A 12,844-nucleotide genomic window follows, 5' to 3' on the forward strand; every position below is an offset into this window, starting at 1 on the left:
ATATAATTTTTCTACTTTTTCACTTATTAGTTTGTAATTCATTTATGTATCAGACATTTTACATCAGGTGGCAAGCACAAGAATTTAACAATTTTAAGCACCATTAGACCTCTACAACTTGAATATTTTGAAGGGCAATTAGGCAGGATCTATCAAATTAAAATGCACACACCTCCTGACCTAGTAATATACCACTAGGAATCTATACAATGACACAAAAATCTGCATTAAAAATATATACAGGATGGATGTTTATTACAGCATTATTTTTATTGTGAAGTATCACAGCATATGTTCATAAAACATCCTAAGAAATGTGCACAACATACAGTCTTAAAACAGGAGCACTCAAAGAACTATAACCCAGCTTAACAGAAGACTATTCCTAGCCACTCTGGCCTCTCTGCCACTATGTCGACACCAGATAGAACCTCTACCCTGATGGTGTAGAGGTTCCTTTCAGCATGCATAGGTCTTTAAGCACAATATCTTTATGCATTTCCCAATTTATATCCACAGAATATTAACATATGCATTCTTCTATTTCAACATTACTTCTGAGGTTAATCCATAATGATGCATGTAACTATAGGTCATTTATTTTTCACTGCTGCTGTTTAGAATTTGATTGTAAGAATATACCACAATAGGGGGAAAGTGGGGACAACTGTAACTAAACTGTTAAAAAAAAGAATATACTACAATTTACCCATTCTAGCTTTGATGGACATTTGAATGGCTTGTATGTTTGATAATAAAGTAATAATAATAATTATTTTTTCCTAACCCTCACCTGAGGATGTATTTTTTGATTTGAGAGTGAACAAGCCATGTTTTCTCTTTTATGAACATTGATATGAAAGAGAAGTATCAGTCAGTTGCCTCCATGTATAGGTTCCAACTGGGGATTGAGATCACAACCTTTTGGTATACGGGACAATGCTCCAAGCAACTGAGCCATATGGTCAGGGCTAAATGCAGTCTTAAGAGTGAAATATGAATATAACTTAAATATCCATCAATGGAGAAAGAGTTAAACAAAGACATATAGGCCCTGGCCAGGTAGTTCAGCTGGTTAGTCTGTCATCCCCATGCAACAAGGGTGTGGGATCGATCCAGTCAGAGCACATACAAGACTCAACCAATGATTGTTACAGAACAGTCATGGGGATGTAAAGCACAGCATAGGCAATATAGTTGATAAGAGTCTAATAACTATGTATATGCATGGTGTCAGATGGGTGTGAAATTTATCAGGATGATCACTTATTAAGTTATATAACATCTAATCACTGGAAGGTACACCTTAAACTAATATAATAATGTATGTCAACTGCAATTGAAAATAAAAAAATGATTGAAAAGATTTAACCAACAAATGCATAAATAAAGCGGAAGAAATCAATGTTTCTCTCTCTAAAACCAATAAAAACATTTAAAAACCTATTTGTTTAAAAAAAACGGAGACATCTATACCATTCTGTGGTTAAGAAAAATAATTTTTAAGCCGTATTAAGTGAAAAGAAAAAAATACCGCCTAGCAATTCATATGGCTAATCTCATCTGTGTAGAAAATTTACGTATGTACATGTACACACAATTTCAAATGTAAATAGAAAAAAAGTTATAGAATATACGTAGGTCATAGATACGGAAAATGGACCTCAGGGGTAGGGAACGAGAAAGATGGAGAACTTTTAGAATTCTACCTCACCATCTTCTGTATTATTGATTGAAAAGAGAAAATTCAAAGTTATTTGTATTTATTACCCCGTTTTCATTTGTTGATTTTTAAACCATAACTTATCAGGTATCTTCTGCTAGGTATACTCAACTATAATTTGGTATTTAAATCTTGCTGCTAATTTTTCACTACAGAACTGGGGCCAAATGGAGATAAACACTTTAATTAGCTCTAATAACAGATTGGAAAAATGCAGCAGGATCTTTTCCATATTACCCTGAACAAAGACAGTTGAGTCCTCACGACAGGATTAAACCGTCTACACAGCCAAGTGGAGGCTGGGCAGCTTATACAGAGAGCAGGGATGGGCTGGGCTTGCCAGAGGTGGTCTCTGCTTGACCTGCTTACCAGCTGGACAGACTGAGCTACACAAGGCCAGCCCATGTTCTCACACAGACCAATACAATTATTGTGGCAAGGGGGTGGGGGAAGGTGGCGGGAGTGAGTGTCAATCTTGTTTTTCTATGTTTTGAAGAAGTAATCTCCAATCAGTAGTAAATACATAACCCAATGGATGCCAGTTTTTTGGAATCTTACTCTTCCACTAGAAGGTGGGGCAGGAAAAGCTAGAGAGAAATGAAAGGAAGCTTCCTTCCCAGCATTTTTCTAAAAGGGTAAAGTGCTGTCCCTGCTTTCTGCTGAAGAAGGAACAAAAAAGAGAAAATGAAAGCTTTCCCCTCTAAATCATGAATTACCAGTTTCTCCATTTTCTGGAGTCTCTCGTCCAGTTTTGCTAGAACTCCGGCTGGTAGATTCTGGACTGGTAGCTCGAACGAACATCTTCCACTTCCCTTTTTTAGACATAAGTCTACGCATTCCATCTTGAGATGCTGGCTGGCTGATATCCGAACACGGACTAGACCCTGACACACTACCATCTCCTTCCTCCAAGGCTCGCAACTCTGCCTACAAAAAAACATGAAAATAAGGTTAAGGGTGTCCTTAACTGTTTATTACATTTAAGTGTCTGTGAGTAGCAAGAATGTGTTCTCTGAATTTAAATCCTTAGAGGACAGGAAGCATTTAATATAATTTTTCCATGAGAACTCAGAGTTATGGTCCACATTTGTTACTCAATAAATGCTGATTCATGATTATAGTGAACAAATAGTGATTTGAAGGAGATAGGTTTTAGAAATCCACTAATAGACAAAATATCCAACAGGTATACACAACAGATAAAGCCTAACTTAGCTACTAGTCCCTGGAGAGGAATCAAGGGAATAGGTTCAAGGAAATATTACTGTTATAACACCTGTTAAGATTTTGCTTCACTCAGGGAAGCAGTAGATAAAACTATTCCAGGAAAATCAGGGCAGAAAATGAGTAAGAATCAACTTGTTAATCAGGCAAGTTTCCTGTGGACCATCTTTTTAAAAGATGGTGCTTCTTCTCCTTTTTAAAAGAAAAGCACATGCAATTATGGTTTCCTCGTATTTCTTCAGTGATCTAACATGCCCATTTAACTATCAAAATGATACCATGGCTGATAACTGTAAGTTGATCTGTACTTTAATTGCTGGATTAAGAAACAAGTTATCACAAGAGTTTGTAATGCTTATTTAAGAAGCTAAGTATGTATTTTATTCACTGTATCTATCCTTAAATCAGAACAATGTCAGTCTTTATTGGTTGTCAACCAACAAAAAAGGATCACCAGGAACCAAAAAATATGTAACTGCATAGTTCAAAAGCTTAAACATATCTACATGAAGGGCTAAGAAAAACAAAATCCCAGTAACTGTGCTGTAAACTGAGCACAGTATACCCAGAATACGATAGTACTGGGAGAAGAAAATGTGCTTTAACTAAAATTTTAAAAACTCACTTTTTTCCTTTCCAAAACAAGCTCCAGTTCAAGGGTATCTTGTTCCTCTTCCTCCTCACTCTCTCCAGATTGAACAACACTGCAAAGATCCTCCTGAGAAGGGTCTTCCATATTGTCCAATGCAGTTTCCTGTGGCTTTACTATTGTTGCTACTTCTTCTGTTGTACTTGTTTCTTTCACTTCTGAAATTGGCTCTACTTCTTTACAAATGACTTTTCTTCGCCATCTCTCTTCTTCTTCTTTTATCCCCTCAGGCAATAAAGGAGCAAGTAGTGATGCTGCCACCCCTTTCTTTTCTTCCTCATTATTTGAGAGAGCCTGAATTCCTTCATTTACTTCCTATAAAGAATAAAATAATCACTTACTTTTCAAACAAATCTCACCTGTATATAGTCATGTAGAAAATGACTATTTTTCAGTCATTGAATAACCTGAAAACCCAACTCCCAATAGATTACTATGTTTGTACCATTTTCCTTACATGTGTACAATGGAAACACTACTACTTGAGGAAGGCAGGCTGACCTAGAACCTAATGGTGGGTGGAACTCAAACATACCCTCCCCCTAACCCCCATTGTCAAAAGATAGACTAGTATGAAGCACAGGCAGATTTAAATAAGATCAGCCCTGACTGGTGTGGCTCAGTTAGTTGGGCACTGTCCTGCAAAGCAAAAGGTCCCTGGTTTGACCCCTGGCTAAGGCACATGGCTGGGTTGTGGGTTTGGTCCTGGGTGGAAGGGCATGCAAGTGGCAACCAAATGGTACTTCCTCCCTTTCTCCCTCCCTTCCCTTTTCTCTAAAAATAAATAAAAACTTTTAAAAAAGGCTTGTGCCCTGACTGGGAGTTGAACCGGGGAGTTTTGCTTTGCAGACGGACACTCAAACCACCGAGATACACAGCCAAGACTAAAAATAAATAAAATCTTAAAAAATTAAATACATAAGTAAATAAGTAACACCAAAATTTTGTCAGCTCAGTAGGTTAGAGTGTTGTCTTGACAGGACAAGGTTATGTGTTTGATCCCTGGTCAGGGCACATACAAAAAGCAACTGATGAATGTAGAAATTAAGTGAAACAACAAATCAATGTTTTTTTCCCCTCTTCCTCTGTAAGACCAATAAATTAAAAAAAGTTTCACAGGTCCAACACATAACTGTTGATAAATCTTCACCTTACTCTTCTGTATGATGAGATAACCTCACATTTATTCTAAGGTGATTTAGAGGAAAGTGAAATATTTCTAAAATGCAATGGTGATTATTATTAAAGTATCTATTTCCTCTACTGGGAAAAATTATTTTACCTCCCTCCTGGAATTGTAAAGATGAAATTGTTCTAAAAACACTTTTTTTTATATAACCACTCACTCCATCATTGAAAAGCTCAACATAATTAAAATCTTCACAACTGTGAGACTGGCTGTTATCAAAGTCAACAAACAGCAGGTGCTGGCGAGGACGTGAGGGGAACCCTTGTGCACTGCTGGTGGGACAGCAAAGTGGTGTCGCCACTGTGGAATAGAACATGGAGGTTTGTCCAAAAATTGACATACAAACTACCATGCAACCCAACAATCCTGGTTCTGGGTGTTTATCTGAAGAAAATGGAAATAAAATTCGAAAAGATATGTGTGCTCCTATGTTCACTGCTGCCTTATTTACATAACAAAAGGAAGGAAATCTTGCCACTTGTGACAACATAGATAGCTAAGTGAAATAAGTCAAACAGAGAAAGACAAATACTGTAATATTTCACTTGTGTAAAATTTTTAAAAAGTGAATGAAGACTCATATATGCAGAAAACACATGGATGGTTGTGGGTGTGCAGAAGGCTGATGGGCAGTAAGAGATTCACAGTTCAATTATAAGTCAGTCACGGGAATATAAGGTTCATCATAAGAAACATAGTCAATAATATCATAACTACTTTGTATGATGACAGATTTTTAACAGACTTATTGTGGTGACCACATTGTAAGGTGTGTAACTGTTGAATCTCTATGATGAACAGCTGAAACTAATTCACTATTGCAATGGCAACTATACTTACATGGAATCCCCAGATAAAAGTATTTTGAAGTCAGAAGGGAACCGGAAGCCCTGCCTACCTGGCTGCTTCCACAGCCTTTACAACGAATGACCCAAGGAACCTCTTAGGTACCCTAAAGCTCCAAAAGAACCACTGAACCTGTCAAACTGCTTTAAATGCCATATAACAGAGACATATTAAATAAAACTTTAAGAATCAGAACTTATTCTATTTCACATTTGTGTTATAAAATAATAGAAGGCTTATTATATACCTGTGCCAGAGTAACATTCAAATTCTTCAGATTTAAAAATAAGCAAGTGAGGTAAGTTGTAATACTGACCTTTTTAACTTCTCGCTTGGCTACAACTGGTCCACTTTTACTACTGGAAACAGGAATATTTTTCTCCTTATTATACATGTCTGTATTTACCACAAAACTAGCTTCGGCACCTGTCACAGAACTTAAAAAAAAAAAAAAATCTTAGCAAGAAAAAAACAGAAAGCAAATATTATCATTAAAAAATAAAGACTCTGATTTCCTCCTAGGTAATTTCAAGTCTATTCCTACCTGGGCTGGTAATGTTGTAATCCTTGTACCTGGGTGGCAAGATACTGGGGTAACTCCCAAGTCACTTCATTAGTTTGTGTGTTCCAGTAATAATAGCATCCTGTGTTCTCATCCCAGACTTCTTGCCAATCTCCCATCTCAATTCCAACTAGAAGAAAAGAAAACAAATTTTAAGCACAAACTCCTCCACAATTCTGACCTTATAGCCCAAGTCATCTCTTAAGCTGTAACAATCTAACACAGGGTCTCTCAATCTCAGCAATGTTAATTAAACTGGGCAGGACAGTTCTCTGTTGTGGTGGTGGTGGTGGGGCAGTCTTATGCAGAGTTGAACAACATCCTGGCCTCTACCCCCCCCTCCCCCCCGTTGTGACAACCAAAATTGTCTCTAGACATTGTCAAATGTCCCTGAGGGGCAACCCCCCATCACCTTTGCATACTTTTTTAAAAAAAGGAAAAGCAGTCTGATAGTGCAAAACTCACTCTGAACCCCCCCCAAAACTTTTTTTAAATAATGGCTTCAATCATTCACTTGGCACAAGCTGTTACTGGTTAAAGGGGCAAACAATTATCTTTCAAATAATAAAAATATTTCTTAGTAATTCTCAGAGGCAACTATCCTACTTATTATCTCCCCAAATACTGTATTTTAAAAGGCAGAATCAGCCCTGGCTGGTGTGGCTCAGTTGGTCAGAGCACTGTCCCATATCCAAAGTGTCATGGTTTTCAACCCCCGGTCAGAGCACATACCTAAGGTTGTGGGTTCAATTTCCCAGTCGGGGTGTGTATGAGAGGCAACCAATTTGATGTTTCTCTCCCTCTCCCTTCCCTGCTCTCTAAAATCAATAAGCATGAGCTCCAGGATTTTAAAATAATAACAAAAAATTAATAAAAAGGCAGAAGCCTACAGTCTGGGGCTAAAGCATGTGGGCATTCATCTTTGGAAATCTTAATGCTGAGAACAGCTTTAAGGGTCGTACTTTCGATTTCTTTAAAAACCAAAGGATCAAGCTTACCTCCTGCCAGTGAACACTGAGTGTCATACTGCCACCCTGATGTCTGGGTTGAGTCCGTTCCATTTGAAGTAGTGGAAGAAAGGGAAGATGCTGCTGATTCCTTTGGCTCTGGGCGAGGTGGAGTTGGAGGTGGAGCAGAAGCTCCTACAGGAGCTGCAGGCTGAGGAGCTGTTATTGCATCAATCTCCTTTAGAAAGAAAATAGTAACAAATCCATTAATCACATAAAAACCAGAAAATTGAGAAAATGACAATCACTTAAAACAAAAACAAAAAAACCAAACCCCTCCATGTCTAGTTCTTAACTTCTCAAATAAAAATCCCTATCTTCTTATTACACAAGTCCCCCCAAACCTTTCTATTCTCCATTTTTCTCTCTTATAACCTCGACAAAAAGAAGACAGAGGGAGATGGGGGGTGAGGAAGAGGGGTAAAAGGGGAGAAGGAAGAGTGAGGCACAGACCGATAAGTAGGCTAGCCAAATGAGATCTGGGTTCCAGAGTGGCTTCAATAACTTAAAACCCAAGCAAAAGTACTACTAACCGCTAGAAAGTTGGCCAATGTACTATCAATATCTGCTGATTGATTTCCATTCGTCTCTTTAGACGGTGCTGGTTTTTCTGAAGCATCACTCTCTTCATCATCACTATCAGCATATGCACCAAGTAAGCATAAACCTCCTGGAAACAAAAAGGTAAACATTACTTAATAACAATGCTAACATGTACTAGGTAATATCCAATAAAAGAAAATATAACATGGTTCTTTAGCTAAACAGTTTACATTTAGTTTACTTACATATTAGAGCAACCCTGAAAATAAACCATCAATGAACTACCAGATTTATAAATTACATTATGCACTTAGAGCTAATAAAAATCAATCTGTATTGCTACTTGACACTCTACTCAAAATACATGCTCAATCACTCAGCCTTATATTCTGTCAAAGTAGCATACAGTATATCCTGATTTCAGCATTTGTTAATTTATGTATTTATCTCAAACAAGTAAACCAATTAGGGTTTAGAAGACGAAACAGAGATTTTTAAAACTAAAAACAAAGTCCTTTAAAAAATTTTTATGGAGAAAGAAACATCAGTTTATTGTTTCACTTATTGATGCATTCATTAGTTGATTCTTTAAAAAAATTTTTTTTAAGATTTTATTTTTATTTTTAGAGAGGGAAAGGAAGGAGATAGAGATAGAGAGAGAGAGAGAGAGAGAGAGAGAGAGAGAGAAACATCAATGTGCGGTTGCTGGGGGCTGTGGCCTGCAACCCAGGCATGTACCCTGACTGGAACTGAACCTGCGACACTTTGGTTCGCAGCCCGCGCTCAATCCACTGAGCTACGCCAGCCAGGGTCATTAGTTGATTCTTCTATGTGCTCTGAATGGGGATCGAACCCAGAACCTTGTTGTATCAGAATGACATGCATAAATGTTGTCCTGATATAAAGCATATTTATGAAAGCATAAATAAGTGGAATAGCAGGTACATAAAGTATTTAATCCTAACCAGACTTTTCAGCTTTATTAACAAGACTAAATTTCCCAGTGTCTGGCACATTCTATGTTTTCAATAAATATTTGGTAAACGTCTTATTTACCAAAAGCAAAATCTAGTTTTCTTTGTCATAATTTCATAAGTGAATTCCTGGGTTATGTAAAAATAAACATAACTGCTTCATATTATATAAGAGTTCACATTCAATGCTTTAGCCACATAAATGTTTTAGCATATAGGTTAAATTTTTTACACTAAATATTAATTTCTAAAATACTACTTTAAACTGATTAAAATGATCTGAAGTAGGCATTTGACAGTGTTGCCAAATATTTCATTTTTCCTGGTTTTGTGACACATCAACTTTCCTAGCCTTGTAAGGGTAGGGCTACAAAAGGAGACACTGCTGTAAGGACAAAGTCCACACTTTAGCACTTAGCACTAATGGCTTTTTGAGGAAAGGAGGAAGACGCAAAAATCTGTACTTTTACATAACAATACTTCTTGGTTTAGAGACAATCACAGATCTAACCACCCAAATCACTGTCCTTAATGCTACCTATACCCTTTGGCAAGATTCCAACCAGGTGAACTGTATGGAATTTTAATTACAAAATTCCTAAAGCAGAGGTAATTCCCCATGCTCACCAAGGCTCCACTGATTTTTTAAAAAGATTTTACTTATTTTTAGAGAGAGGGGAAACAAGGGAGAGAGGGAAACACTGAGTTACGAGAGAAACATCAATTGGCTGCCTTGTACCCGCACCCAACTGCGGACCTGGGCCACAACCCAGGCATGTGCCTTGACCACGAACCAGCAACCTTCTGGTTTGCAGGACATGCCCAGCCCACTGAGCCACACCAGTCAGGGCTCCACCTATTTCTTTTCTTTGTGCCTCAGAGTTTTCTATAGCACAAACATCAAACCTCTTCTAAGCTTTTAATAACATAATGACTATTAAATAGGAAAGTAAATGAAAATTATTAAACTCAGTATTTGGGGGAGGAGGCATACTTAATATTGTTAGAAACACCTACATTAATGTGATTCAGTATTTTTCTTTAAAATTTTTTCTTTGCTTTGTGAGAGAGAGGGAGGAAGGGACCGAGGGAGAGAAGGAGGGAGGGAGAGAGAGATGGAGACATTGCTTTGTTGTCCCACTTGTTTATGCACTCATTGGTTGTTTCTTGTATGTGCCCTGACTGGGAAAAGACTGAACCCAAAAGAACCTGCCACTTTGTCGTCTGGGGACAATGCTCTAACTAATATACTAGCTGGCCAGGGCAATTCAGTATTTCTTAGTAACAATCTGGTAACATGTATCAAGAACTACTTCAAGTCTGTTTTATTTAGATAATTTCATCTGTGAGAATACATCCCCAAGAAATAAAAAAAAAATTTTTTTTGCACAAAGTTTCTAATAGCCTTAATTAAATAAATAAAAGCTGTGAACAACTCAAATGCTCTCAAATAGGGGACTGGCACAGCAACTACAACACGGTATCAGATTAGTTAGACCATTATAGGATTACATGAAATAATGCTAAGGGGACAGTAAGTAATGCTACGAGAGTAAAAACAAGATAAAACCAAATCATGAAATGCATGTAAGTTTATTTACACCTCTGAAAATTTAATCCATACACTGATAAAAATGGAAATGAATTTAAAATACTGAAAAATGTTCACAATATTCTGCAAAATTGCTTAATCTTAGAAAAATAGAAGTCTTATAGGACCATGTCCCAGGCTACTGCTGAGATGTGGTTGCCACATCAAACTAGAGGAAGCAGAGCCATTCTTTGGAGCCACAGTCCTTAGCAGCATTTTTTTTTTTTTTGAAAAGGGTGCTGACCTCAATATGCTTACCTTTAATGCATGGTGCCATACAACTTACAAATCAACTATATATCAGGCAGTGATATCTTAGATTACATACCTTACTTTCCTGATAAGCTTCAAACAGTAATTATGTCTTACACTTCTGGTAATTCTATTATAATTTCCCCATAATGTCGTTTGAACATAAAGTAGTTTTTAACCCTTTAGTCACAGAAACTTAACAATCAAGATGATAAAAACTATGAACCCCTCACAGAAGCACACACACGAATGTGAAGTTTCAGGGGATTCTCAGACCTCTGACACTCATCTGGGGAACCATACTAAGTACCCTTCTGTAGAAGATGCTTAAACACTGGCTATCACAGCAGCCTACTGATATAATTTAATAGAGCTTTCTATTAAGTTTTCCTTAATTGCATATGCATATACTTTTAAAAACTATTTTTTAGGACAAAGTTATTAGATATACTTGCTCTACTATATTATAAAAACATAAATTAATAATTTAAAATCTTTATTTCATTTTAATAGAAAGAAATCTGATGTTCAATATAAAGGTAAAGTTTGAAAACCATTTCAAGAAAAAATACAGTCAACTCTTGAGTGCCTACTCTATTACTCGAAGACATTCAAATTAAGTAAAATAAGGTATGTAGTTAACAAATAGAAAATACTATTTTCTAGTTTAAATATTTCTCTCACAATGAAGTTTTAGCTGTTCTAACCCACACTGGGTTTCATTCTCTCTCTCTATTTTTTAAAGATTTTATTTATTTTTAGAGGGGGGGGGGGGGAAGATGGAGAAAGGGAAAAGAAACAATGATGTGTGAGAAAAACACTGATCAGTTGCCTTTCAGAGGTCCCCAACTGGGGACTGGCCTGTGTGCTGACCAGGGCTGAACCCATAACCTTTTGGTCCACAGGTGAGGGCGGAATCCACTGAGCCACACCAACCAGGGCTCTTCCCCCCCCCTTTTTTTGGTGAGTGGAAAATGGCAGGAGGAAGAAACAAGTATCTATTATTACAGGTATCATTAAGTAAAAAAAGTATACCAAACTTAAAATAATTATTAGGTTGGCCAAAAAGTTCGTTTTGTTTTTTCTATATGATGGTTCTAGTTGTGCTTAGTTATCTTCAACTTCATTTGAAACAATTAAAAAAAAAAGAAAACATCAAAATTGGTGCGTTTTTACACAGCCATTTAAATAATGAAGTTGGGAGAAAATACAATTTTTGGCGTATTATTATTTCAAAAAAGGTAAAAATGCAACTGAAATACAAAAAATGATTTGTGCAGTGTATGGAGAAGGTGCTGTGATTGACAGAATGTATGTCAAAAGTGGTTCTTAGTACTACTGACATTTTGGCTAAATAATTCCTTGCTGTGGAGCTGTCTTATGCATTAGAAGATGTTTAGCTGCAGCCCTGGCCTCTACCCACCAGAAGCCAATAGCGGGAGATAGCTGACACACTGAGATTATTCAAACCAATAGTCGCTTGCGAAAATGAAAATTGTGTTTTATGAAAAATGTAACAGATTTTTTGGCCAACCCAATGTTACCAATTACAGAATAAGTATCAAAACATGTTTTAACCTTTCAAGATACATGCGTATATCTTACATTTGGCGCTTGCTCTGGGCAAAACTTGATATAAATTGCTCAATGTAATCACCAAAAATAACACTTAGGGCTGTCAGATCCATTTTATAGGTGAACGAGGTCCTGAGGTCTTAGAATGAACTCGAGAGCAAAGATCTGAATCCAAATTTGTCTACAAAACCACTGCGGCATATACTGTATCCCTTAACGCAGGAGTGTCAAACTCCTTTTCACCAGCGGCTACATCAGCCTCGTGGTTGCCTTCAAAGGGCCAAATGTAATTTCAACTTAACAGTTAACAAGTAGTTTCCTAAAATTACTTTGGCCCTTTTTAGGCAAAATGAGGCTGATGTGGCCCCCAGTGAAAATGAGTTTGACACCCTGCCTTAATGCTTAAGAGCACTTTTCAGCTCCACTAACCAATCAAAGCAATGTGTTAGAAGACACAGATGGTACCTGAGCTAGAGGGAGATTCCAGACCACTCACTACAAAATGGCATTAGAAGAAAAGGAGGATTTTGGGTACAGATTATTTAGCAACACATTGTACACTGGCCGAATTGTACATATACCAACAAAATCTGAGAGATTTAAAATTTCCACTTTGCAATGCCAGGTAGCTCAGCTGATAAGAGTGTATCCCCCTATTCACCGAGGTTGCAGTCCCATCCCTGGTTAGGGTGTGCACAAGAGTCAACCA

At 37.2% G+C, this 12,844-nt stretch overlaps 1 protein-coding gene across 1 annotated transcript in view; it reads right to left on the bottom strand.

The window, feature by feature from the left end:
• The window catches only part of FNBP4 (formin binding protein 4), a 40,920-nt gene that overhangs the window by 26,141 nt on the left and 1,935 nt on the right, over nt 1-12,844 (bottom strand). Inside the window, exons 3-8 of the mRNA XM_028514487.2 lie at nt 7,734-7,870; nt 7,192-7,378; nt 6,176-6,323; nt 5,948-6,068; nt 3,573-3,911; nt 2,440-2,650 (exon numbers count right to left, since the gene is read on the bottom strand). Coding sequence (XP_028370288.1) covers nt 2,440-2,650; nt 3,573-3,911; nt 5,948-6,068; nt 6,176-6,323; nt 7,192-7,378; nt 7,734-7,870 — 1,143 coding nt within the window. The remainder of the gene's footprint in view (nt 1-2,439; nt 2,651-3,572; nt 3,912-5,947; nt 6,069-6,175; nt 6,324-7,191; nt 7,379-7,733; nt 7,871-12,844) is intronic.

This window comes from Phyllostomus discolor, chromosome 6 (assembly GCF_004126475.2).
Source record: "Phyllostomus discolor isolate MPI-MPIP mPhyDis1 chromosome 6, mPhyDis1.pri.v3, whole genome shotgun sequence".
Classification (NCBI taxonomy): domain Eukaryota; kingdom Metazoa; phylum Chordata; class Mammalia; order Chiroptera; family Phyllostomidae; genus Phyllostomus; species Phyllostomus discolor.